The sequence below is a fragment of the Paroedura picta genome, chromosome 1 (assembly GCF_049243985.1).
Source record: "Paroedura picta isolate Pp20150507F chromosome 1, Ppicta_v3.0, whole genome shotgun sequence".
NCBI classification, from domain to species: domain Eukaryota; kingdom Metazoa; phylum Chordata; class Lepidosauria; order Squamata; family Gekkonidae; genus Paroedura; species Paroedura picta.
Window position 1 is genome coordinate 202,089,844 of NC_135369.1, and position 25,790 is coordinate 202,115,633.

General features: G+C 44.1%; 2 protein-coding genes across 12 annotated transcripts in view; one reads left to right on the forward strand and one right to left on the reverse strand.

Moving 5' to 3' along the window:
• LOC143827432 (protein FAM228B-like) overlaps nt 1-25,790 on the forward strand; it is a 43,842-nt gene that overhangs the window by 13,732 nt on the left and 4,320 nt on the right. Inside the window, exons 4-11 of one of the 9 annotated variants that reach the window (XM_077316977.1) lie at nt 39-143; nt 1,558-1,665; nt 2,880-2,939; nt 5,457-5,654; nt 9,827-9,901; nt 14,119-14,206; nt 14,836-14,980; nt 20,407-20,863. In XM_077316977.1, the coding sequence (XP_077173092.1) occupies nt 39-143; nt 1,558-1,665; nt 2,880-2,939; nt 5,457-5,654; nt 9,827-9,901; nt 14,119-14,206; nt 14,836-14,980; nt 20,407-20,638 (1,011 nt within the window). In that variant the 3' untranslated portion in view covers nt 20,639-20,863. Of the gene's footprint in view, nt 1-38; nt 144-1,557; nt 1,666-2,879; nt 2,940-5,456; nt 5,655-7,950; nt 8,681-9,826; nt 9,902-14,118; nt 14,207-14,835; nt 14,981-19,040; nt 19,199-20,406; nt 20,874-20,895; nt 21,094-25,790 lie in introns of those variants that run through there. The other 8 variants (XM_077316987.1, XM_077317003.1, XM_077317021.1 and 5 more) reach the window with 8 other exon arrangements.
• ITSN2 (intersectin 2) overlaps nt 22,126-25,790 on the reverse strand; it is a 115,667-nt gene continuing 112,002 nt past the window's right edge. For all 3 annotated transcript variants that reach the window (XM_077316940.1, XM_077316957.1, XM_077316949.1), the window contains 3 exons: nt 25,545-25,628; nt 25,282-25,455; nt 22,126-23,889 (listed from right to left, as the gene is read on the reverse strand). In XM_077316940.1, the coding sequence (XP_077173055.1) occupies nt 23,732-23,889; nt 25,282-25,455; nt 25,545-25,628 (416 nt within the window). In that variant the 3' untranslated portion in view covers nt 22,126-23,731. The remainder of the gene's footprint in view (nt 23,890-25,281; nt 25,456-25,544; nt 25,629-25,790) is intronic.

Below are 25,790 nucleotides of genomic sequence, written 5' to 3' on the forward strand. Positions count from 1 at the left end.
GGCTGAGTTTTAAATGCTTTTTAACAATCTCAAACTAGAGCTACCTAAGGGTGCCAAGGAAAGAGAGTTCAGAATTAGAGTGGCTCATCAGACTTCGCTGTCCAGGGGCCCAGATGGAGCAGCGGATTTCAGAACCAAAACAAGTGAGTGACTTTCATTGGTCTGCTTAGGGTGAGAATGTATGACCATTTACGCACGAGGAATTTGCCCCTGGACAGTCTCTTGTTGGTGGTGGGTTTTAGTGCTGCTTCCACATGAAGGCTGTGCAGGGGTTGTGCATTAGTTTTGGCCAGATTTGCCTCACAAAGAGTAGGGAATGCTTTATTGTTGTGGCGTTTCTCCATAGGAACACGGAAGTGTTAATTAAAAAATGTTTTTATGTTGTGGTTTTACCACATAGCAATGCAGAGGTGCCCTTAAAAAATTGGGGCTCAGGAGGGACGGAAGTTTGAGTCCCTGAAACAACTGCTGTGCTGGGATTGGTGGCTTGCAGTGATTGACAAGCCAAGGAGCGGGGGGAGAAATTCGCTTTTTCCCTTTGCTGCCTTGTTGGGGGGCAAAAAGCCACAATGAGGCAGAGAGAAAACGTGGGAGGGGTCTACTGTCAGGAAGCTTGCAAGCTGGAGGCGGCGTGAGTTTAATGCCTCCGTGCAGAATTGGTCTGTGTGTTGTCTATGCCAGTGTACAATCATAGAGTATAATGTGACGCTAACGTTGCAAGACTGTTAGGCTAACAGTCCAAGCAAGGCTTCAAAAACTCCAACAAACCTTATTCAGAGCTCTAAATCGGGACCTCTGATGTAGACATGTGCAGCAAAATTCCATACAGGCATCTTGATAGTCTGTTTCAAAAGCTCAGGAAGGTTTCTTTCTTAACCCCTAGCTTGGTATTTAGTTGGTGATTTCGAAACTGTCACAACCATGGCAAATTTTTACCTTGAAGCCAAACTTCAAAGTAAGCAATTAAATTATTCTTTCACAGTGATTCAGATGTCTGGAAAGCAGGTTGCCAACTTGGTGACTGGTGTCTCATGCTATTACAAACGATCTCCAGGTGACAGAGATCAATTCCCCTGAAGAAAATGGCCACTTTGAATGGTGGCCCCTTCTATTAAGGCCCCTTCCTCCCCGAATCCCATCCTCATCAGGCTCCATGGTCCAAATCCCCAGGAATTTCCCAGCCTGGATCTGGCAACCCTGTTGGGGAGGGATCTTGCATTCCTCATAGCCTATCAAGGAGGTGGCATGTTTCCTTTAATTGCTGTCTGCATAGGACAGTGGCAGCAAAGATAATGTCATCTCACTTGAATTCATTGGCTTATACCCCTTCCCCAAGGTGGGGAGTACTGTCTGGAGGGTGGGGATAGGGGTTTTTGCTACTTGGTTAATTGATTGTTCAGGTTTTAATGGATTCTATTGGGAAATGACTATTTATAACCTGCCACGAGCTGCTTGTGGGAGTAGTGGGCTAAAAATCGAAATATAAATAGATGGATGGATACAAAGAACTGAAGATTGTTCTTCACAGTGAAAGAACAATCCCCCCTGTTTTGTCAGTGTCTTCCAGAAGTCCCCTCTTCGAACAAGCCTGGAAGAAGCAATCAGTCTTCGAAGTCAAAACCTACAGAAAGCTGGCTTACGCAGAAGCATTTGTCCGCTATGCAGGTACAGATGAGTTTGGGGGATGAGTAAAAAATGTATATTGGCAAAAGAGAAAGCTTAAAAAAACAGAAAGGGCACTGCTTACAAGGTACAGATATCAAAATGGCTACTTCAGATATAATCTTTTCTTTGAGTTCCTTGCAATTTACTGAATGTGGATAAAGTGCGATTCAGTTCCTGTCTGCTCTGCATGGGGATTTTTTTGTATAAGGCGGAGATGGCAATTATTCTGTACAATTTAAAACAACTCTTTTACAAGGCAGTAATGATTTGGCTAAGTAGTATATGCTGGTAGGACCGTAACTAATTTGCAGTAAAAGTACTAAGTCAACAGGCTCAGAAAAGCAGCCCTGTTTAGGGAAGCACTTTTAATGACTAATTACCACTTTGTTACCATATTGTGTTTAGCACTTTGTTTAGCATATGTAACGTTAGGTTGGTAGCCAACATTTGTCACCAAACTCTTGTTCTCAACCCAGTGATTCAGTCGATTCTTGTGTATCTAACTAGTTACCTAGGCACGGTTTTTATGGTACAGGAAGTTACCCAATAATGTTTTAATAGGAAAATTATGTTTAGGAATTTTGCTGAAACTTTTATTTGAAATCAAGATTTGAATCACTCTTTTCCATATGCTATATTTACTGTACTAAATTAATTTAGTGTACATTAGATTGACAGTTCTAGCCACTGAAGTGTGCTTTCCTTCTGGCCATGTGACAGAACATAAAGTAATGGTACTTTTAATAATTTGACTTTTGTTTTGCACCTTGGCACCAGTTCAATAGTTAGGGGCAATTGTATAATTCCAGATAGAGTTGCCAACCTCCAGGTAGCACCTGGAGATTTCTCATTATTACTATTGATTTCCAGATAACCATGATAAGTTCACCTTGAGAAAATGCCATTTTGGAAGGTGGACTTTGTGGCATTGTATCCTGTTGACGTTCTTCCCCTTCACCACCCCCACTTTCCCCAGGCTCCTCCCCCCCCCCAAAAAAAATCTTTAGGTATTTCCCAACCCAGAGCTGGCAACCCTGATCTTCGGCCTTGTTTTATCCCAAGGAAAGCATTGAAAGTCACTTTCTTCTCTACCTCTTTTTTATTGGCCATGGCATCTATTCTGCAGTGCTGACCTACTTCTGAAACTGATTTTAATTGCTATTTTTATTTAGCAGTTCTACCTCACAGATGTTGCTGGCTTTTTTTTTAATTAGGCTGTAATTAATGGTGGTTCCCTTCAGTCCTTGCTGGAAAGAGAAAACTGCTTTGTAAGGGTAAGGAACAAAACAAAAGTTTCCATTTGCATGTATATCTTTCTAAGTATTATGGAAGATGTACAGATTCAAAAACATCTATGTTTTCAGAATGAGCATTGAAATACCTTTGTGTCTAAAATCTTTTTTTTTTGGTTAAAGTTAATCTGGAGTTTTTATTTTACTAGGGATAATAGGGGAGTGAAGGCAGTGTGGTATAGCCCAGGGGTGTCCAAACTGTGGATTTCCAGATGTCCATTGACTACAATTACCATGAGCCCCTGCCTGTAATTGTAGTCCATGTACATCTGGCACTGGTATAGCCCAATTGTGTCAGAACTTAGAATATAAGCAGGATTGGTACTTGGAAGAAATAGCACAAAGGATGATTCAGCAGAGGACTGCAATGGCACATCATCCCTTCTTCTAAATTGCCTTGAAAGCTCCTTGTGACCCGACAACATTTTACACACCCAATCGCAATGGATCATGGACCTGCAACCTATAGATCATGGTCCTATTCCACCAGCACAAGTCACATCCCAGTGAAGCAAGAAGCTTTTTCATTGGGGTATGTGCAGCTCACATAAATGAAATGTCCCAATCTTAGCTGAGCATTTTGATAGGACACAAGCCATCTATTATAAACCTGCTATAAATTCACTAGCAATTGTATCCCATTACACTGAAGACATTATCTAATTCGTGGGGGGGGATTAAGATGGGTTTTTGAAAATAATCATGAGGTGGTTTAAATTGTTTGTGACAGTCTTAGGTTTAAAAGGTACCCCTAAATAAATAGATTCACTATGCTGGTATCCTTTCTGGCTCCCTGAGGGCCAGTCTGTTCCTAATGAGATAGCATATAAAGGTAAAGGTATCCCCTATGCAAGCACTGGGTCATGTCTAACCCTCGAGTCATGGCAGACTCAATACAGGGTGGCCTTGCCTTTCCTTTCCCCAGTCATTACTGTTTACCCCCCAGCAGCAAGCTGAGTACTCATTTCACCGACCTTGGAAGGATGGAAGGCTGAGTCAACCTTGAGACGGCTGATGGGATTGAACTCCCAGCCTCATGAGCAGAGCTTCAGACAGCATGTCTGCTACCTTACCACTCTGCGCCACAAGAGGATCTCCAGATAGCATATGCAGCTCCAGTATTTGTTGACTTCCCCTTGGGCTTGCTTTCCTCCTGGATTTCAATCCCTGCTCCTTCCGTATTCCTGTGTGCCTTGCACTGTTGCTCCACATCATTCTTTGGGCAGAGCCCACAAACTCTGCTCTGTCTGCTTCCTCTCCTCCTCATACAATAGGCCTGTTTGCATCTTGGGGCTATCCCGTGTCTCGCCCCCTTTACAACAGGTGCTAGTTGTCTGGATTGTGTTATGGAACAAACAGGACATGCCATTATTAGCTGCAAGCAGTTGCAGTTACAGCAGCCTGGGAGATATTGTACAGGGGCCAGACAGATGTGGCACAGACAGATGTGGCTGTCTGTGCTGGGAGTAATTGCACGTTGGGGGTTGTGGATCTTGCCCTTTGTTTATAGCTCACTGTGCTGCATCCAGGTTGCACTCTTCCCTAGGAAAGGAGACTGCTGTCTGCAGTGCAGTTAATGAATTGTGTTGCCCCTCCAGTGGACTGTGCCTGCCTTCACTTTATCTTTTGCAAGTCCTTGGACAGAAAGGGTACTTTAGTATCCCAGTCTCATCAGATCTTGGAACCTAAGCAGGATCAGCTTTGGCTAGTCTTTGGATGGGAGACCACCAAAGAAGTCCAGGGTTGCTACACAAAGGCAAGCAGTACTGAAACTCATCTCTGCTCTCCTTGTCTCTTCCCTTGAATAAATTAAGGGGTCGCCATAAGTTGGCTGAGGCTTGACAACCCTGTCGACCACCATTATTCTTTATCAGATATCCCTTAGCTCAGTGGTCTCCAACCCGCGGTCTGCGGCCCGGTGCCGGGCCGCGAAGGCCTTGGCGCCGGGCCGCGGCTCCTTCTTCCCTTCCCCCCCGAAGCGAGAATCTTGCCAGGCCGCGAGCAAATCAGCCACCAAAGCGGCCGATTAGCTCGTGGTCCGGCAAGCTTCTTATTTCGGGAGGGGAGGGAAGAGAAGCTTGCCGAGCCGCAAGCTAATCGGCCGCTTTAGCGGCCGATATGCTGGCGGCCCGGAGGGGCCGGGAGGGGGAGCCGCGGCCACCGGCATGGCGGCAGCGCAAACGCGCTTGTGTGGACTGCCGCGCACGCGCGTTTGCGCCCCTGCCGGGCGCAAACGCGCGTGCGCGGCAGTCCGCGCACGCGCGTTTGCGCTGGGGCTGCCGCGTGTGCGCGGGCCCCCGGACCACCCTCTCCCCCCACTACGACGCAGCGGTCCGCAGCGGGCGAAAGCTTGCGGACCGCTGCCTTAGCTTATAGGTAGGCTTTTTTTTCATGTCTTCCACGTTTACGGTGCAGTACTTGTTTGTGAAGTCTGTGGTTTGCTTTTGCTGTTTAATAAGTTGCCTGGCTGCGTTTAATAACTCTCTCTCTGTCAACCAGGAAGTAGACAGGTATTTGAAGCACAATGATTTCTTAGCTCTAAGGAGGAAGGAAATGCAATACAAGAAATGGTTTGAGAATGTTTCAAGCCCGCTTCTGCAGAAAATTCAGGACAAAGTGGACAGCCAGTCAAGTGAAGAAATAGAGGAAAGAAAACGAAAACAACTCTCCCTTTACTTAGACTACTGCAATAAGCAGGTATTAGGAAAGAAACATGACTACTGCTTGGAGAACTGCATTTGGAGACTTGCTGACAAAACTGTTATGTGTATTCTGATATTCAATAGCAAAAGACTTGCACAACTGAGTCTTCTGCTCTTACAGGTTCTGGTTCAGGTGGATAAATGTTCCCGTGGTATTTGTTGTGCCAGATAAGAATAAAATTATTTAGATTTTCATTTACAATAGCAAGAAAAAATATTTACCAGAACCCTTGGTGTAATATTTGCAATTCAAAATGAAGCTTAGCATTCAATAGATCCATAGATCCATCTGTCTCTCAGAACAGGTTTGGTCCACAGCTCACGAGCAAAGCAAGGCTTGCTCCTGTGCATGTAGAAGTTAAATGTATAATTTTGGATGCCACCATTTCTGTATTTTAACAGAATACTTCAGCATTATCTAGGTTTGAATAGACAAGTTGAGGACTGTATTTCTGCTTTTAAAAAAGAAGTACAAATGACTCCCCCCCATATTGCATAAATGACTGATTTGGCTTCAGTTTTCTGCAAATTCATGGCAGCTTGGAAGCCATGACTTCATGACCTGCTGTGGACAGGGCAGAAAATGGCAGCTTTCAGGTCTTGCTTCTTCTTCCCTGCTACTGGCACTTTCTAGTACTGCTAACTGCCATGTTTCATGGGGGAGAAATCTACTCACAATTATTGCCATATGGTCGATGTGTTTGATGGAGGGCATAGAATAGACAGAAATACATAGCGTTCTTTTTCTTCTTCAACCATTCAGGTTGTTTTGCTACCTTAAACAAAAAAAGCATTTCTTTACCTGTGATGTGTATTTGGTTATCTGTTAGCAGCATTTCTGAATGTGAGCTTGTTTCACCTGCCCGGATGCACTCCTGTCACATTATCAGCGTTCCTCCATGCTAAAAGACTTTATATGTATAGCCATGAAAACGTTGGTCAAAAGATGTCTGTGGAGGCAGTAAGTGACGTGTAAATAATCGGATGACAAGCTAGCACCCGTATGAAAAATCACACCAGGAACCTGAAATGCACATGCAGAGCAAACAAGAGGTTAGACCTAAGACCTAAAACGCACTGCTAACCTTCAGTGAAGTGCATGGGATTGGGTGGGTGATGAAGGCTAGAAGAAGAAGTCTAGCCATAGAGCCTTGGAGTGCAGACCAGTAGATAGTGGTGTCTTGGAAACTGAAAGGCCTGTGCTCAAACTCTTCTTGTGCCTCATTGTGTAGCCTCCCATGTGCCACCTCGGCCTTCGGTGATCACCGGAGTGGCTGAGCTGAGCTGAGATACACATCCCTAAAGAGCCAGTTTGGTGTAGTGGTTAGGAGTGCGGACTTCTAATCTGGCATGCCGGGTTCGATTCTGCACTCCCCCACATGCAGCCAGCTGGGTGACCTTGGGCTCGCCACGGCACTGATAAAGCTGTTCTGACCGGGCAGTGATATCAGCGCTCTCTCAGCCTCACCCACCCCACAGGGTGTCTGTTGTGGGGAGAGGAATGGGAAGGCGACTGTAAGCCGCTTTGAGCCTCCTTCGGGTAGGGAAAAGCGGCATATAAGAACCAACTCTTCTTCTTCTTCTAAATACCTTGAATTAATCCACACTGCAGTAATGTGTCTTCCTTGCCCTGACCTAGCTGGCTTAGGCTAGCCCAATCTCAGACGCTAATTAGGGTCACATTAGGAGAAGGCAAGAGGCATTGGAAAAGACAATAATGCTGGGAAAAGTTGAAGGGAGCATGAGTTGGATTGGTTTTATGATGGCACTCAGTCTGCCACTCAGTCAGCAAGGCTGTCAACGATATAACAGTTTGGAAGACATTAATTAAGAGGAGGGATGGCGGCAGCACACCAGCTGGCAGCCGCGCACAGGGACAGCACTTGTGTGTGGCTGCCGGCTGGTGCGCCGCCACCACCCCTCCTCGCCTCGGAGCTGGCGGCCTCAGGCTTTGGTGATTGCCGTGGTGGCCGAACCGCACTGAAGCCACAGGTAAAATTAAGGACTGCGATTTATCTAGAACAGGCACCAGTCTCTTGGGTGAGTTGGAGAATCCGTACGAATCGGTTTTAAATGCTGGCTACGGATGGATCAGTAGGCTTTTTAGTATGAATGGGCTTTCCAAGTTAAAACCGCAGCCTGTATATTTTGTTGGTTTTAGTTTGACTGCCTTTTATAATAAGAAGGGGAAGTTTATATTGCTGTCTCTAACTGTCGTTCTTTGGATTGTATTCTCTACCTTTCTTTCCTGTGTTTGTTTCCCCACCTTCTCTGTGTTTTTCTTCCACTAGGCTTGCTGTGCTCCGGGATCCCCAATCTCTCTTTGTGTGCTTCTCCCCCCATTTCTCCCGCTTTTTGAATCCTCTTACCCTTCTGAACATTCATACTTTCCCTCTTTCCTTCCTCCGTTTCCATTCTCTCTTATTTCTGTCTCCCCTTCCACATCTCCACCAATGATAATTCTTCCTTCCATCTTACTTCCTCCCTCTGTCCCACCTTACTTCTTTCATTTTCTTCCTCCACTTCCCCCTTATCTCCACTCGTCCTCTCTCTTCTTTCATTCACCCTTCTTTCAGCTGTTCCCTTCAGAGCAGACTAGTTCTCCAGCCAGTTTCCCAGTGCTTCCTCCAGCCCCTGTTCCTCCTTCCCCTCCTCTTACTTCCCAACCCTCAATTGTTCTAGATTCTGAACATAGTTCACAAGAACCTCCAGCTCCCCAAAAGACTGCTTCTCGTGACTTCAGTGCTTACCATTCCCATAATCCTTTTTTCCTCCCTATACCTCCGCCTATCCAAACCCACAGGAGATATCAAGCTCGGCAGAAGAATAGTGACAGCGTTAAATACCCTTGAAGACAGAAGATGTTGGCTTGCCTTGACCCATAAATAAGGGACAGTTGTGCTACATGGTAGACCAGAGTCAGGTGCAGTGCTTCTGAAGCATTCAGTGGATGGTGTTGAGGAAAGATCTGCTGGGTGCAGTGCTATCTGCTTTGCAGCTGTCATGGACTGGAAGAAAGAAGTAAGGAGACGTTGCAGTTATGGACTTTGTTCTCCAGTTGTCTAGCACAGGTGTCCTCAACTTGTCCTCAACTTGTATGAGCATGTGGACACCTTTGAGATTCTGACACAGCGTGGTGCATGCAGCTACAAAATGGCTGCCACAGAAGGCAGAGCCAGACACAAAATGGCTACTGCAGCTTACTTTCAATAGCATAGTGAAGATTTGTGTGCTGTTGTGGCAGCTGCTGCCAAAGTAGTACTTAAAAAAAATCTGCTCAGACAATTAAATTTCCCAAGACCAGTCAGGAGTGTTGCTGGACAAAAGTTCACATGGGCTCTGCCCATTTTCTGAAAGTGTTTGGTGGAAGCCAGGAAAGGTTTTAATGGACACAATGGGGTACAGAGGCGCCTCCTTGGGGAGCTCTAGTCTAGCATAATACTTTTAAGACTAAAATGTGTAATGTATACAAGATTGTAAGCTCCATGGAGCAGGAATGTAGTTTTATATTTGCTTGTACAGTGAACTGCCTTCCTTGTAACATGTGTATAGAAATGAAAGCCTAACTGCGGAGCCATATGTTTTGGGGATGCATTTCCTGTACAAATATTAATGGATTTCAAGGTATTTTCTAATAACCATCATGGACTAAAGAATACTGAAGATTTAGTGAGGATATTAAGGTTATGCTACACAGCTCTTGCCCCTCCATCCGACTGAAATTCAGAAAGTTCCTCGGCATGAAGCCATGGCAGATAAATGGGCTTAAATCCACTTGAGTCTTAGAGCCCACAAAAATTATGATCCCTTCTAACCAAACTTGCTTAACTCAAAATTTGGGACCTGTTTCATTAAAAATTGCAGCCTGGATAATGCTGAAGTGTTAATAAACCTAGTTTTGTGACATATGATCTGTTTGGTAGGTGACATGTAAGACAGTATTGGCCTAAAATGCCAATTACTAATAATATCCTGCTCCAGAATGTTATGTAGCTGATTTGGACAAATGCAATTTACACAAAGTAAATAGTAGTGAAATGAAAGGCACTGAAGACAGGAAATTTGTGAGTTATCTGGCATATTCCCTCTGGGATATCCTGCCCTAACATGTACAGTTACAAACTGCTTCTTAAGTACATTGATGTGTTTTTTTCCTTCTTTCCCCAGCATGGTGCATATTTAGAGAGCTACAATCCTTCTGTTTATGATCCTTACTACTTGAAGAATACAGACATCTGGAAGGTACAGTGTTGAGCATGGTTCTTATTTATGGAGCCTGCCTATAAGCAGAAGCATTGATAATGATTTCATTACTGTCCAGGGACAACAGCTTGTGGTGCAGTATCTTTTGAGTTCTGGAATTTTTTCAGCTAAGAAAGAAAATCTAGTGTGGCTTGTATAGTGCTTTAGGGTTGCCCAGGTCGTTTTGTTAGCCTGAACACAAATACTTTTTTCAGAATTTCTCCCCATTGCCTCTACTAAGCATTAAAGGTCAGGGGCTTCTTTCACCCATCAGGGTCCTCACATTTTTCTTTTCTCATATTTATATAGAAGAAGAAGAGTTGGTTCTTATATGCTGCTTTTCTCTACTCGAAGAAGTCTCAAAGTGGCTTACATGTGCCTTCCCTTTTCTCTCCCCGGTGGGTGAGGCTGAGAGAGCGCTGAGATTACTGCTTGGTCAGAACAGCTTTATCAGTGCTGTGACGAGCCCAAGGTCACCCAGATGGTTGTATGTGGGGGAGCGTGGAATCAAACCCGGCTCGCCAGATTAGAAGTCCACACTCCTAACCACTACACCAAGGTGGTTAGACTGGGTGTAGGTAAACTCTCCACAGTACTGTGGCTGTGGACAAACTTCTTATAGAATCATAGAATTGGAAGATAACTCCCGAGTCATCTAGTCCAACTCCCTGCACAATGCAGGAACTCACACCTACCTGCTCACCCACAATTTCATGCCCAAGTGATCCCTCCACCAAAAATCTAAAGAATCCAGCTTGGCCTGGAGGAAATCCCTCTACCCACAGCGGCAATTAGCAATTCCCTGAGTATGCAAGGAAGGGCCACAAGAGACAAACACCGGCATATTCCTTCCTGCCTACCCACTCACAATCTGCCTAAGTTCATAAAGTCAACAATTCTGTGAAATAACTATCTAGCCTCTGCTTAAAAACTTCCAAAGAAGGAGAACTCACCACCTCCTGAGGAAGCCTGTTCCACTGAGGAATGGCTATAACTGTCAGGAACTTCTTCTGGATGCTTAGCTGAAAATTACATGGTAACCATTTATTTTATTTCATTTGCACCATTATCCGTCATATGATGCAGCCCCACATTGAGAACTGCACAAGCGCAGGCCAGCCACAGAATTTTTTCTTAATTTAGCTCCTATAAGGGGGTGCTACCGCCCCAAAACAGTGCACATGTGCGTAGATTCCCACCGAAATGCACACATGATCAGAGGTGGAGTGCCCCATACCCTCAGTTCCTTTTTTGCCGCCTCGAAGAACAGTCACCTCTTCGTAAACTCCTGTTTTTTTCCTGTGGCCTCAAAGGCTGTCTTTAAAAAGCGCTCCTGCTGTGCGGTTAAAATCCCCCCACATTACTGTCCAGATGAAAACGGGATTGCACTTACCTTTAGCAGTTGTTCATTGACGTCTTGTGTGCAGACACACATTCCCTCCCTCCGTCCCCACTGTGAGCCTTTTTGCCTTGTGTCTTCTTGGTTTGGAACGTTCCAACTTGGGCTCCCGGCAACGGTTCAGAACTGAGGGTATGGGGCGTTCCACCTCTGATCACATGTGCGTTTCGATGAGAAGCCGCACGCATGTGCATGATGTTGGGGCAGTAGCATCCCCACAGGAGCTTGACTAGAGAAAACTGTGTTTGCTGGCCTGTGTTTACGCAGTGCCCAATGTGTATCAGCACACAAGACGTCAATGAAAAATTGTTACAGGTAAGTGTAGCACCGTTTTTCTCCCCAATTGGGGCCATAGTGACTTACGTTGTTCTTGCCTTCTCCATTGTATCCTCACAACATCCCTGTGAGGTATGTAAGGCTGAGAGTGTGACTTGGCTCAATGTTATCCATTGAGCTTCCATGGCATGAGTGGGGCTTTGAACCCCGATCTCCCAGATGCTAGTCTGACACCCTTAGCCACTATGCCACATTAGCTGTCAACAATTTTAAGCCAAACTACTCCTGCTAAACAGTCAGAACTTGGAGAACAGTGGAAAGTAATTAGTGGAAACTGCAGGTGTCAGGAACTATCGCCATCCAATGCTGGTACCTACTTTTGAGGTGTTGGAGCTCTTTAATACATGTGTGCATGAGGTTATGGACCGAAAATCCACATTTCCCTCGGTCCTTGATTCATAAAGAAATGCCAGAGCTTTATAGAAAAGACAAATATTTGAACTGATACCCTCTGAAGTTTCATACATGAAAACATAGTATAGCCCCTGTTCTTGGACCTTTAGCTATGCTGTTGAAAAATAATGATGAAATAGGCTGTGATCTGTGAAAGCTCATCTAGAAAGAAATGTTTCTAGTCTTTAAGATGTCACTAGTTTTCTGTTTTATTTCCCCCTGATCATGCCCAGGTGTTGTACCTGCTCAGACAGAGGCTAATTTAAGTGGAGGCTGGTCTCCTCCACAATGTTAGCCACTCTGCTGGTTGGTGCCACCTTGCTCTTGTTTGGATTTAATTCTAGCTTGTTCTTCCCCATCCACGTTGATGGAGTGACCAACACTGGTCTCCTTCTTTTATTGTCCTACCATTAGAAAAATGGAGGGTGAACTTTGTACAGACTAAAGATGGGCTGCAGTGAACCTGATACAGACTAAGATATCTGCAAGGTGCCTTGATAGTTTGCCTGTACAGGGAAAACCCCTACATGGGGCAAGGAGGATGCTTGTCAAGCAGATGTACAAGAGTGGTTAATTAGATAATGACCTAATTTGGGTGTGTAATTCTGATTACAAAAAAATCTGTGCCCAGGGCAGCTGTGCTCAGATGCTGGATTTTGGACATGATCCCACATTGTCACATTTTAATTGCTGCAGCTATTAAAATGGTATCTTGAAACAATTCTCTGGCCTGCATTGTGGTTAATTGGGATCTCTCCCCACCGTGGGGTAAAAAGAACACAAACTCTCTAATGGTGGGGGTATCAACGTGAGGATTCTGTTAATGTTCCTGGGCTGAGATCTCATTTTGAAAATTGGCCTTGGGCTAATCTGCTGAATCCTAGATAAAGGACAAAGTTTCTGGTTTTCGTGTTTTAGAGCAACCGGATAATAAATGAAATTAGCTGTATAATTTTGTTGGTTATTTTTGATCAATGAACTAGCATAGCATTGGAATACCTGAACTATTGCCACAGGTCACTCCATTACTCAATAGTTGTATGCCTTCAGGATGTTCAGATATGCCAACCAAATGAGAACAAGGTGGTATGCCTGTCTGTATAGTCCATTTTTATCCTGCCCTTTCTGTAAGGCAGTGGTTCTAAACCTAGGGGTCGCAACCCCATTTGGGGTCACCTGGCCCCTTCTTCAGGGTCCCCAGGTTGGTTGCTGCGGCGGCGGCCGGGGGCAGTGGAAGGCAGCGGCAGAAGGTGGTAGTGGCAGGTGGTGGCGGGCGGCAGCGGGGAGTAGTGGCAGATGGCCAGCTGCAGCAGAACCATTGCAATGGCTGCCTCCACACTGCCCAGCCATTGTGTGCATGTGCACCTACGTGCCTGCGTGTGCACATGCATGCTGCCTGCGTGCGTGTGCACGCTGCCACTGCTGTCCCCCATGATGACCCTGCTGCTGCCACAGTTGGGCTCATGGCATCAGAGCGGTTGGGAACCACTGCTCTAAGAAGCAGTGTACGTGGGTCTCCCTCCAGTTCACAAGAACCCTGTGAAGTAGGTTAAATTGAGAGTATATGACTGGCCCAAAGTTACAGTGCTTTAGCTCCACCGTGGTCATTATGAAGAGTTGTAAGATGATATTATTTCTTGAATTGGGGCATTGATTTCATAATTAACTACAAACTGTATTATGCTATGAGATCAACTTCTGTGAATATCAGTGGGCAGTGCTGGGACATTTCAATGCATAAAATCTATAACAATACTATAGTTTCGATCCAGCGATGCGCAACTGGGATGATAAGCAGACCTAGGACAGCTCCACTTGTGTGTAATCCTGTGTAAGGTGAAGCACACCTATCCCTTTATATTCTAGTGCCTGTAAAACTCACTTGTTCTTATGCAAGTGGAAATGTACATGGGGATACAATACATTGGACTTAATGCAAGCGGCTACCACAGTCTTGTGTCTGTTGCTTTAAAAGAGCAAGTGGAAAACTCACATAGGATCCAACCCCACCCCATATAAGGAAATGAAAGCCTTGATGAAGTGATGGGAAACAAAGTGCAGAATTGTGAACTTAACTGTGTTTTAACAGGTTTCAATCCCACCTTTATGTGATCCCTTGTTAAAGGCGGTGCAAGAAAGATATCTTGAGGAAGGGATTATCGAGCAGTGTGACACAGGTATTATCTCTTGCTTACCGCTAGTTTCTGAGGAGCATAACCTGCCCCAGGCATAGTACCAAATAGTTTTGAGGATCTTCTATAAGAGGCCTTGCATCATAGGCCATTCTTTCCTCCCCCAGGTTATTATTGTTGTTATTTTTATTATGAAATTTATTAACCTCTTCTCCCTAGAAGAAAAGCTGGTTTTTATACCCTGCTTTTCTCTACCCAAAGTGGCTTACTATTGCCTTCCCTTCCTCTCCCCACAACAGGTACCCGTGAGGTAGGTGGGGCTGAGAGAGCTCTGAGAGAGACTGCTTTGTAAGAACAGTTCTATCAGGGCTGTGACTGGCCCATCTGGCTATATGTGGAGGAGCGGGAAATCAGCTCACCAGATTAGAAGGCACTGCTTTTAACCACTGCACCATGCTGGCTCTCATATTTTTGGCTCAGACTGGTTGTACCAGCTGGGGTTAGGCCATTGAAGCATGCAGATCTGGTACTTGGAGTCATTCTAAAAGATCATGACATACCAGCGGTACAGCAGAGGGGTGGTAGACATGGAGATGCTTCGGGCTCCTTGCTTCTGCAAGATTTGCGGCTGTAGCTTATGAAAATGTACTTGGTGCTTTTAAAATTTTGTACAGGGAGAACATACTCTTCCAAAGATTTGAGTGAGTTCTGTAAGTCTGATCTACCCCTTCTTCCTCTGAGCCGGCAAATTATGAATCCGATAGAGTGGCTGAAAATTCCATCTAGCTACATTGAAAGCGAGATCCGTCAAAAGAGCAGGTAAAAGTTTGATACACCTATTGGAAAAGTTCAAGGGGTTCTACACATATTTGCGTATTTAACACAGAACATGAGCTAATTGACTCAACCAGGGATTTTCTAGTAAAAGTGCATGACGCCTCAGCAGGGTCTGTTTTGTGGGTGACTGTGGACTAATCTCCATCAACAGAAGTTGTTAGGTCAAAGCAACATATGTAGCAAAACACACTAATGCTTCTGAAATTGGCATTAAGAGATAGCAATACTTTGGGTTATATCATACTGCTTCATTCAGCCCAACCTTGTCCGATGGAAGAGGCTAAGGACAGTGGTAGGATACAGGTCTGCTTGTTTGTCCATCATCAATATATAATCCCTTTGTTGATCAGTAGATGTGGGTATTATTATGAGAAAATCCAAGACTCCCTTTCTACTCCAGAGGAAAAGCATTAATAGAATAGGCAATACCTGAAAAAATTAGTGTAGAAAAATATAGATGCACCGGGGAACCCATATGGCTATAAAATATCCAAATTGGATTTATATAGAGTCTTCTCTCTTCAGTAATTCTCTATTCTTATAATTTCACACAAGTCCCAATGCATTTCGCCTTACAGCTTTTTCAAGGGACAATGGTTTTTATATCTAAGGACAAACTTCAACTTTATAAAGGAATCTCTTGACAGAGTATAAGGTCATACTAACAGTAGCTAAACCTAGCTTGTGGTGCTCCAGACGCCACAAGGAGGGAATGTTTCTGTCACATTTCTTTCAGACAACAATCTAGTTCATTTGTGAAATGTACTTAAATGCTTTATATATTTCTGCTTTCCCTGTTCACTTTTATACATTACTAGACTAAGACACTGGCAAACCACCCCGTATTGAGTCTGCCATGAAAACGCTAGAGGGCGTCATCCCAAGGGTCAGACATAACTCAGTGCTTGCACGGGGGATACCTTTAACTTTAGACTAATATTTTAAGTGAAACTGTAGCATGCTGCATGGTTCCTTAGGAGGCCTGCAACAAGCAAGGGTTCATATCGATTACCATTTTAAAAGAAAGCAAGGTAACTAAGCAAACAACTCAAAGTACCCAGTGAATAATTAACAAATTAGGTGCCCATTTTAGCAATCAACTTTGCCTCATGGAGGGGAATCTTCCGTTTGTGCACCGATTAAATTACAAAAATGCTGAGGCAGAAAAAGCTAATTAATTTCTAACCAGTGATTAAGGGACAAGTGCAATCTGTGTTTCCTGATCTGGGTCTCGAATCCTTTACCTTCTTCTGATAGGTCAAGTTATGATAGATTGATAATTCTCAAAAATTAAAAAAAAAAAACAAAGGCAGACAAATGAAGTAAATAGGGTGGGAAGAGGAGAGGCAGTATCTGCTGCAATGCACAAGAAAGCTTGGAAGGATACTTAAGAAAAAAAGAGATCGACCCTACATAAAGGATGGGACAGCACTGCTTGCCCTTTATTACCTGTGATTTTTTAAAGAACTTTTTGGCCTTCAGAAGCCAAAGCAGGTTAAAGAGCCTGTATGAAAGGGACCATAACCCTTACATAGAGTTTCTACTTTTTGGTTCTTTGTTATTATGTTCACTGTTACACTCCTTCCTCGACTTCCTTCTTTATAATTTGTCACACAATTCATTTTGTGTCCAGTGGAAGGAGTGGGAGTGGTCATGCACCTCTCCTGAGATGAGAGTTCAAACTAAAGACAGGATCAGAAGAAACAAAAGAAAAAGTAAATATGGAATTGTGTAAGAACACTGTTTTTTTAATCACAGCAGATAATAGGGAAATATTTACTCAGAAAGGTAGGGCAATTAGTATTATGTAAGATGTAGAAAAGGTCCAGTTCCTCAATGGATCACTTTTGTTCAGTACAAATCTATAGATAAGAACAACAGACTATTCTGGAGGATCTGAAAGCAAGAATCGGTATTTATTTTTCTGTATCAAATTGCTGAGTGGATGTAGAATCAGGATGCAGTCTTCCATATGTCTTCAGAAAGAGGTTCCCATCAAAAAGTCATGATGACCTTCTGACCAAAGCAGTCATACCTTAATATCTGAGGCATTGATCTTCAGCCAGTCTACTAAAGAGATTCGGAAAACCCCTTGGACTCCCTGAAAATAGGATTCTAATGAATCTGACCATACAGAATTCTGTCTTTCTGTCTCTGTCTGATGGTGTGTGTGAAGTGTAGCTAGTTGATCCTAGGATTGTCTGGCAGCCAGGCAAGGGAATTCAGAGGTGGTTTGCCATTTCCTGGCTCTGCTTCCTGACTCCTAGTGTTCTTCGGAACAACTACCCCCCAATACTTAGAAGTCTCCCGTTCAAATGCTACCCAGGATCGACCTTGCTTAGCTTCCAAAATCTGACAAGAATGGGTTAGCCAAGGCTAAGGCTGGCAAGGTATAATAATTTATCTCCTAGGCTGGACAGAGTCACAGCAAAAGGAAGAGAAAATTTACTGCTGGGTTGCGACAATAGGGAATTTTTTGAAAATAAAAGTCAAGTTTGAGGATAATAGTGAAACACCTAAAAGTACCAATGGATCGTTCCCATATAGCCAGTAAGAATTGGGGAAAAGGTGGTGAACAATTTAAAAGGTTGACAATCCTGTCATCACCCACTTCTGACAGCATTCTGTAGCTTCCAGACACTCTTGCAAGGGCAGCCCTGTTGGAAAATGCAAGATCTGCAGTGTGCATAGGTAGGATAGAAACTTCTGGATGAGTTTCAAATGATCTTCTCCAGTGTCCTGATTGGCTCAACAGGAGACTTCCTGGTTTTTGGGCCAACTTCCCTTTGCTTGCCTCCAGAACAGGTGAACAACAGAAGAATGATTGCAGCTTGCTAGCTTGATAGGTCGCCATCTCTTTCTTTCTATACACAGTTGTTTCTCTTCCCAATAAAACTGTGTTATTGTTTTATGCAGCCTGGTGCTGTACTCTCTCTGCATGTTCAAATTGTGCCAATAAGACCCACACTGAGTGCATTGAAAGAAATTAGATGTCAACCAGGACATGTGCCGTAGTGTCAAGATCTTTCTTACCCAGGAAAGGCCACAGCTGGCTCAACAGCCAAAGTGGTGGCCTCTCCTTAGCAGGAAAGGTTTTGCTACTGGAAGGTGCCTCTGGCCTCCTCAGTACACTCCTCCACCTGTAGTATACCTTCTCACCTGACTGTGAAACGGATTCATTTGAATGCTACCCTGGACATTCACACCCAACACAGCAGAGAGATACCTAAAACCTTTTCCCCATTGTACTAGTTTATATACATAAGTAATTCTTTAGGTGGGGAGCAATTACATATTGTCTTCTCTATCTGCAGTTTGAAATGTATAGCCCAGCAGCAACCTATGTCATGTGGAAGTACTTTCACCTGTCTAGAAGATAGCAAAGCCCCCCCCCCCCCCCAGGCTACATGGCTCTGGCACAATGGCCATTTGTCATATTGTTATTGAATTTTGAATAAGGAGTTAGCTGCTTATGCCTCCTAGCATATTCTCAGGTTTTCTTTTTGCAAATTTGGATCCCATTTTTGGGTAATTTCAGCTGATGGTTACGGAATGAGTACCTTGCCAACCTCCAGGTGGTGGCCTGGAGATCTCCCACTATTCCAGCTGATGAGTTTGATCTTCTGCATACACAACAGAGGTTCCTTCACAGAGCCCTTCTCCCCTCTGTCTTGTCTGATTCCTGTGTGCGTTGCATAGTGGACTCTGAGGGTGAAAATACTGTCCCCAGTGGTGCTGAGGTTGCTTTTGTCAGAAAGCCTCAAGCCTGCTTAATCAGGAGAAGTGAGCCCTTACTATCATGGACATGTACACAGCTGAGACACTGTTACCATCATGAGTCTGTCTGCTCCTGTGGGAGTCTTCCTCTGTGGAAAGGGACACATGAAGAAAGAAGGTAGGGACCCTCATGATGTTGAAGGGTCGCGAGTCCTAGATCTTCAGCTGGGTTTCAGAAAATGGGAGAGTGAAAATTCTTGGTCACTGGCATGGCTGCTGGAGTGGCCGGGGGTTGAACATGAAGGAGCACTTTCCTCCTGGACAGGTAATCTGGACTGCACCCGAGGCAAAGGAAGACGAGCAGGTTTAGGTATCTGTGGTGAAGGTAACTGAGAAGAGTACTGGGAATTATGGAAATTGCTCCTCTTGTGTTCCATAATTTATAGTGAGATCTAGTTCTGCAGAGGTGCTAGGTGAGTTTCTCTCTCTTCAATTGTTTTTTTCTTCTCCCCCCCCCCCCCCCAAGCACACTTCATCTGCTAGTTGAATGCCAGGTGATGTATTCGATTGTTAAAGGAAGAGAGCCACCTAGTTCCTCATCTTTTGAGAAAGTGATTTCTTCGGAGCATAAGCTGCCACCTGTGCTAAAGTGAGGAGCAGATGGTTCATTTGGAAGATGGTGGCATTTGTGTTATAACTGAGCCGGACCTGAAATTAGAAGTTTTGGTTCAGCTTAGGGATTTTGTGAAATATCCTAAAATTCATTTCTTGCGGTTATCAAAATTTACCTCCTAGAATTTGGGAATGTTTTTAGGAGGTGCAGGAACAGGAATAGGAGTCAGGGAAAAAACTGCCAATGTCTCTCTTTGCAGATGGTTAGTTAGACATGGTCAACCTTTTACATTTTCAAAGAGAAAGGAACAAACCGCCTCAGACTTACTGGGTTGGTAATGTCCCCAGTTGGAAGTTTTCTCCGGCTGCCAGCGTTGGAGACAGCAGAGCCTGCCGCCACAGTCAGAAAATGGCTGGCAGGTTCCTGGACCCCATGAGACTTGGCTGCCATGGTGGCCATTAACCCCAGCTGCTACCCCCCCCCCGGGGGTAGGGGGGCTTTGCATTTTTTGAAATCAGCAATTGAATAGTGTCACATCAGATTTTCTGAATTCCCAGGTTCCGTTTTCTTGAAACTTCTAGTCCCTTCTTTTGTGGGGAAATAAAGGGAAAGGCATATTTCCATAATGAAAGCTGGAATTCAGGGAACTTGATACATGCATTGTAATGCTATTATATTGATACAACAGTGGTATTCAGTTGCTGATTTAAAACAAACAGTAAACCAAAGCCCTTGAATGGCAGGAGGAGGAAGTGGCCGCCATGACAGCCATAAATATAGGAGTATAGCCTCCTGTTTCCTGGCCGTGGGAAAGGCTTTGTTGCCTCTAGTGCTGGTTGTCGAGAGAAACCCAAAATGAATACACAAGTTTTCAGATTGCACACCCGCTAGCTTTGAGAATATAAACTGCATAATCCTAGCTTTTCCCTTCTTTTTGCCTAAGCTAGTATCTGTAGCAACTGAATCCAGCACTTGGACTCCATTCCTGGGAGGCAAAGGGAGGGGGGAGGAGACAGCTGATCCTTGTAGCTGCTGTTGGGGGGAAAGATGAGCTTCCTCTTCTGCTTCTGTTTTGTAGGAACATATGCATGAGATATAGGAAAGGTAAAGAGCCAGAGAAAGCACAAATGAAGGAAAGACTCCTAGCGAGTAGGGGCTCACCCAAGACGAAAGCCAGGAACGCCGAGAGGAACCCTCTCCCTCCAAAGCGGGGACTGGCTTCGGCCTGTAGCCCCTTGCCTTCTACTTCACCTGTTAAGCCTAAGGGGAGACTTTCCACGGAAGATGTTTGTCCTGCCTGCCCACTTTAACCAAATGGTTGGGTGTTGCTCTTGTACAAATGATTCAATGTTGTCCCTCAATCCAGTTACTATAGGCAATAAGATGTTTTATTTTAACTACTTTAGAAAGGTAATATTAGGAAAGATTAACGTGGACGATTGGCTGGTATTTTGAGTGTCAAAACTGCCTCCCCCTGGCACCACACACAACTGGCACAGGAGAAATAAGCGGCGGTGCCTGTCAATGGCAGACAGCATTAACCATGCTAAATTTCATTCTGTTAAAGGCAAAAAATGAGCACAACTAGAAACAAGACTTCAATGGATTTCAAGTGCTGGGGTGACCAGGCCTGGCTTCTGTCAAACAGGAGAGTCACCTATGCCCGGTTAGCAGATTTGGTACCTGTGTCCAACCTTCTGGCGAAGCAAAGATTGGGCGGCTCATCCGGATGGCAACCAGTAATAAAATCTGCTTCATAATGAAACCTTGTTGGATTCATTGTATGAGAGCGTCTGCCAAAAGCAACAGGGATAACACAAGGCACACCGGCAGTGAATATTTGGCAAACCACTAAAATGCGTCCTCAGCAATAAACAAAAGTCGAACTGGGTAGGACGGAATGTAGGACAAGATCCAGAAATTGCCTTTTTTGAGGTGCTCCTGCATCACTATCTTACAGCCTCAGGTCAGGAGTCTGTATTGTAGCTAAGCATTAGCATTGGAGTTGTGATACATGTAGGAGGAGTCCCTACTCTCACTCACCTAAGTGGGTTTAAAAAAAATAATGAACTGAATCCTACAAAAATCCACTTTCATTTTGGTTGACATCACAGTTTCAACCTCTCTCCCAGATTCTCGCATTATTCCTCCCCTCTTCTAAAGTGATTGGGGAGGACTGCAGAGCCATCTGTAAGTCACTAACCCTGGTTTTATGCACTACATTTGCATAATATATATTTTAAACAGCTAGAATTTAGAGTTGAGAGATCTCTTACAGGGTGGAAGCTTTCCCAACTAGTTGTCCTCAGCTGTGTTGCCTCAGGATGAGCCTCACTATTTGAAGCAGATGACAAACCTGTGGTTCAGTTGGAATGGGAACCATACCATTGCAGGCTCAGTAAAAACTTGCAGAATAACTCCTGTCACCTGGATGTCTAGGAGATCAATATATGTACAGGAAAGACAGCAAATACCAGAGGCTGGGCACAGGAGAATGTCAGAAGTGAAGCTGCTGAATGTTCTTTGTGCTGAGGATTTGCATGGCCCATCTGGGAGAACATGTTTGATAGCTGGAATGGACAAAGATTCCAGTGTAGATCTATACCCTCGTTTCTCTGCCTGTTGTTATAAAATCTGCCAGCCCCAACCAAAGAGAGTAACCCAACAAAGTTGTTGGCCTTTAATTGTCCCTCAAAGTCCCTGACGAGAACCATCTTCCTTCACATACAAAAAAACCCGCAGGTGACTTGCACTGTGTATAGGGAATTTACAAGAATGATATCCTTTGGAAAATTAGTATCACTAAAACCTTTATTACTTAAAAAAGTATAAGCAATTCTGTTGTTTGTTAATTATCAAAATGTGTTAGTTTTGTTATTTTCTGCTCCGTTAAGAGTAGAACAGTTTTTCTTCTTCGGGCTAGCAAGTTGTCAGCACACAAGAGTTTACAGAATGTTGGATGTCATTCCGATTAACTGAACACATATACTCTGAAAGCTCTTTAACTTAGCATTAGAAACAAGGAAAGCCATTATAGTCAGACTGGCTGTGCAGTTCTGTACCGGACACGCTCAGCCACCATCTGAAGTTTCGTAACAGCTTGTAAATTGTCCACAAGACAAGTTGATGATGCCGTCGGTTTAACATTTGTCAAACACCTCAAAGCCCCCAACCCTGGCTCTTTAGCATTCCCACTAATGAGCAATAAGGAGTGCTGCTTAAGCAAAGCTCACAGAAATGGGTCAGAGCTACACTGCATCTTTTCGAGCAGGGCTTTTATACCAGAGGAGACCTTGGTGGACTCTCTGGCTTTACAGTGAAAGATACGGCTTGCTGCCCACTCAGTTCCTTCAAATCCTATGAGCAACTCCTATTTTTAAAAGTATCATTTACGTTTTGATCATTTCCCCTTTGAATTTAAGTTCCTGTATTCCTTCACATTCCGCAGTACAATAAAATATGCTTTAAGAAAACCAATATGTCTCTGTATATCTCTAGACAAATTATATATTAACAGGCTTACATTTACTCAAGATATGCATATCTTGGCTGCAATCCAGAGCTTAGTTACACTGAAACCCCACTGAAATACATGAGATTTAAAATGTGACTAGATTCTCTATCTTGGGGCCTTCCTCTATGACATGTCTTCAAGGTGCACGCTGGGCAGGAGTCTCTGCGAAACCACCCAAATATTTTTACATAAATAATATATGTTAAAACAATGGCCAAAAATATCTACAGGATTACAGTATTAAAAACTAAGAGCATTTCTTGTTAATTCCTTTTTGTAACCTCATTGTCTCAGCAGAAAATGAGTAGCCAACCTGAACTTGTAATTTCCTTATCAATGCAGAACTAAGTCAAGTAATGAGTCAAACTTGATTTTTTTTAAGTATAAGATTCCTCAAGTGCTAAGGCTTCAACATAATTTCCCCATAATTTATATCCTGAGATTGGGGCATTGCAAATATGATTTTCTTGATTTGAGACAGAACGATCCTTGTCCCAGAATAAACCATTCCTCAGTCTATATATTAATCTAAGTGCAACACATTAAACATTTTTTTAAATGCCAGATTCCTAATTAACACTTCAAAGAACCCTGAAACTGGAAACCTTGGCATGGACAGTTCAGAGTTTCAACATCGATAAAGGCACTATACTACAGCATCTTATATACAGTACATTTTACATTGCATAGATGTCCACCAAACACATTGGTAAAGAAATAATTTACATCGGAGGCCAAAAGAAGTGATGCTGCCACATGAACTGAAGCTATAGACACCCACCTGGGGTGGAGAATGATTTGTAAAACATATTCCCTCTGTGATACATACAGCTCTGCCCAACTTTGATAGTCCCTTTATGTTTACAAAAACCCTGGATAGGTTTTCCCTTCAAAGGAGGGTTTTCTGGTCAAACAACTGCAGGTCAAAGCGTACCCAAACTTCCCCTGTTGGGACCTCGTGGAGCAGTAAATGTTTAGTTGTTGGTCCCTTGCTTTCCTGCTCCGTTCGGATTTTGGCTACTGGAACTTCGGTGCCACCCAAAAAATCTGTCAAACAAAAGAGAAGAGTGAAATTGCCAAGTGTTTAAATGAGGCAACATGAAATCTCATTCTTGGGGCCTGCTCTTATGTGCACAGCTAGATCAGAAGCGGCTCTTGGACTTGCACTCTCCTTTCCCCCCCTGCAACATGCCACACTTGATCTTGGACTTCGGTAGCACAGATATTACCATGGCCAGAGTTGTACATGCTTTGGGACCATCCAGAATAGACCACCGGTATGCTCCATGTGAGCAGACCCTACAAGACAGGTTGGAATGGTTCAAAATACCCCAACCAGGATGCCTAAAAGGACAGTGTGCCTGCTTTGGCCAAATTAGGCTGGCTGTCAGTGTGCATCCAGGCCCTTACCATATGCTGGAGTGAACCTATAAGGACATACAGGGGTGGGTTCCAAGCTCATGCTGTGGTTGGCTTAGGAAGCCTTATTGCAGTAATCCCTAAATAAATATGATGGCTGGGAACCCACAAGAAGACAGCTGCTCCTGCCCCTTGGAACTCACCCTCCCCACGGGTCCTTCCTTACAAGTCTTCCACTCCCTCGAGAAAACTTTCATTCTGGAAGGCCTTTTCCAGTTAAAACCTGCCCTTGATGCATGTAGGCTTTTCCTGGCAGTTAAGTCTATTTTTTAACCTATTTGTTTAGATTTTAACATTACCTTGAGCTCCTTGCTGGGGTTTCCATAACTCAATTGTGACCTGACGGCATTGATGTGGGCGTCTTTGCACCAGGGCAAAACGTTTGTGTATCTTACACAAGGACTGTCCAGTGGATATACTCTTTGGGTATTCTTCCCAGAACTTGATTACTTTAAACAAAAGCTACCCTCATTAAGCTAGTTTCCCAGAAATTTTAGGTTGCTACCCTCAACTGCGTTTGGGAAACCAGCATAAAATGGAAGTAAAGTATGGAAGTAAATGGAAGTAAATAACATGGAAGTAAAATGGGAACAACAACTGAATCCATATGCATGCTAGCAAATATTCCCTCCATGAATAGACAGACAAAACAGTTATGTTATGCTGATCTTGGTGTGGTTAAGAGTGGTGGCCTCTAATCTGAAGAACGGGTTTGATTCCGCACTACTTCACATGCAGCCACCTGGGTCACCTTGGGCCAGTCACCCTTCCCTCACTCCGCCCCCCCCTCACAGGGTGTCTGTTGTGCAGAGAGGAAGGGAAGGCGATTGTAAGCTGCTCTGAGATTCCTTCAGGTAGTGAAAAGCAGGGTACAAAAAACCCAGCTCTTCATCTTTTCCACACACCCTACCTGCTGCCTTTCACTGATTTAGGTCAAGACCAACATTAGTGGAACGATGAACGCAATCATTTTTTTTGTCTTTTTCAAAAGAAAAACGGACGAGAAAAAGTTTCACTGACCGTCGGGGGAGAACTGATCCCGGTCAAACACGGTGATGCACAGCACATCTTGATAAAGATCCTTGATGAAGAACTGGCAGTTAAAGTTCCACTTAGGATTCAGAGTGTCTGGCAGGGTCCTTGTAGTAAAGCTCTGAGACCCCAAGCTGATTTCACAATATGGGTTGCTTTTGCCTTGACACAGAACAGAGAAGAGCACATTATCCAGGGTGGATGAAAGGACACGGGGAAGGCGTATTGAAACCCCACTGCTCAATTATTACCGTTAGGTTTGCAGGCTTTCAGTTCTGTCGCTTCAATCACATGCACCATCAAGCGGCCTATTCCCGAACCCTTCTGTGATCGAGCTGAAAAAAAAAAGAAAAGAAAAAGGCAGAATGAACAAAGAGCTTGGGTGCAGGACGAAAGCTGGTCCACCAAACCACAAACCATTTCTAAAGCCTTGCTCTTAAGCTTACTCAGTGACAGGAACTTCTTTCGATCTTTGTGTTACAAGATTTGTTTATTTT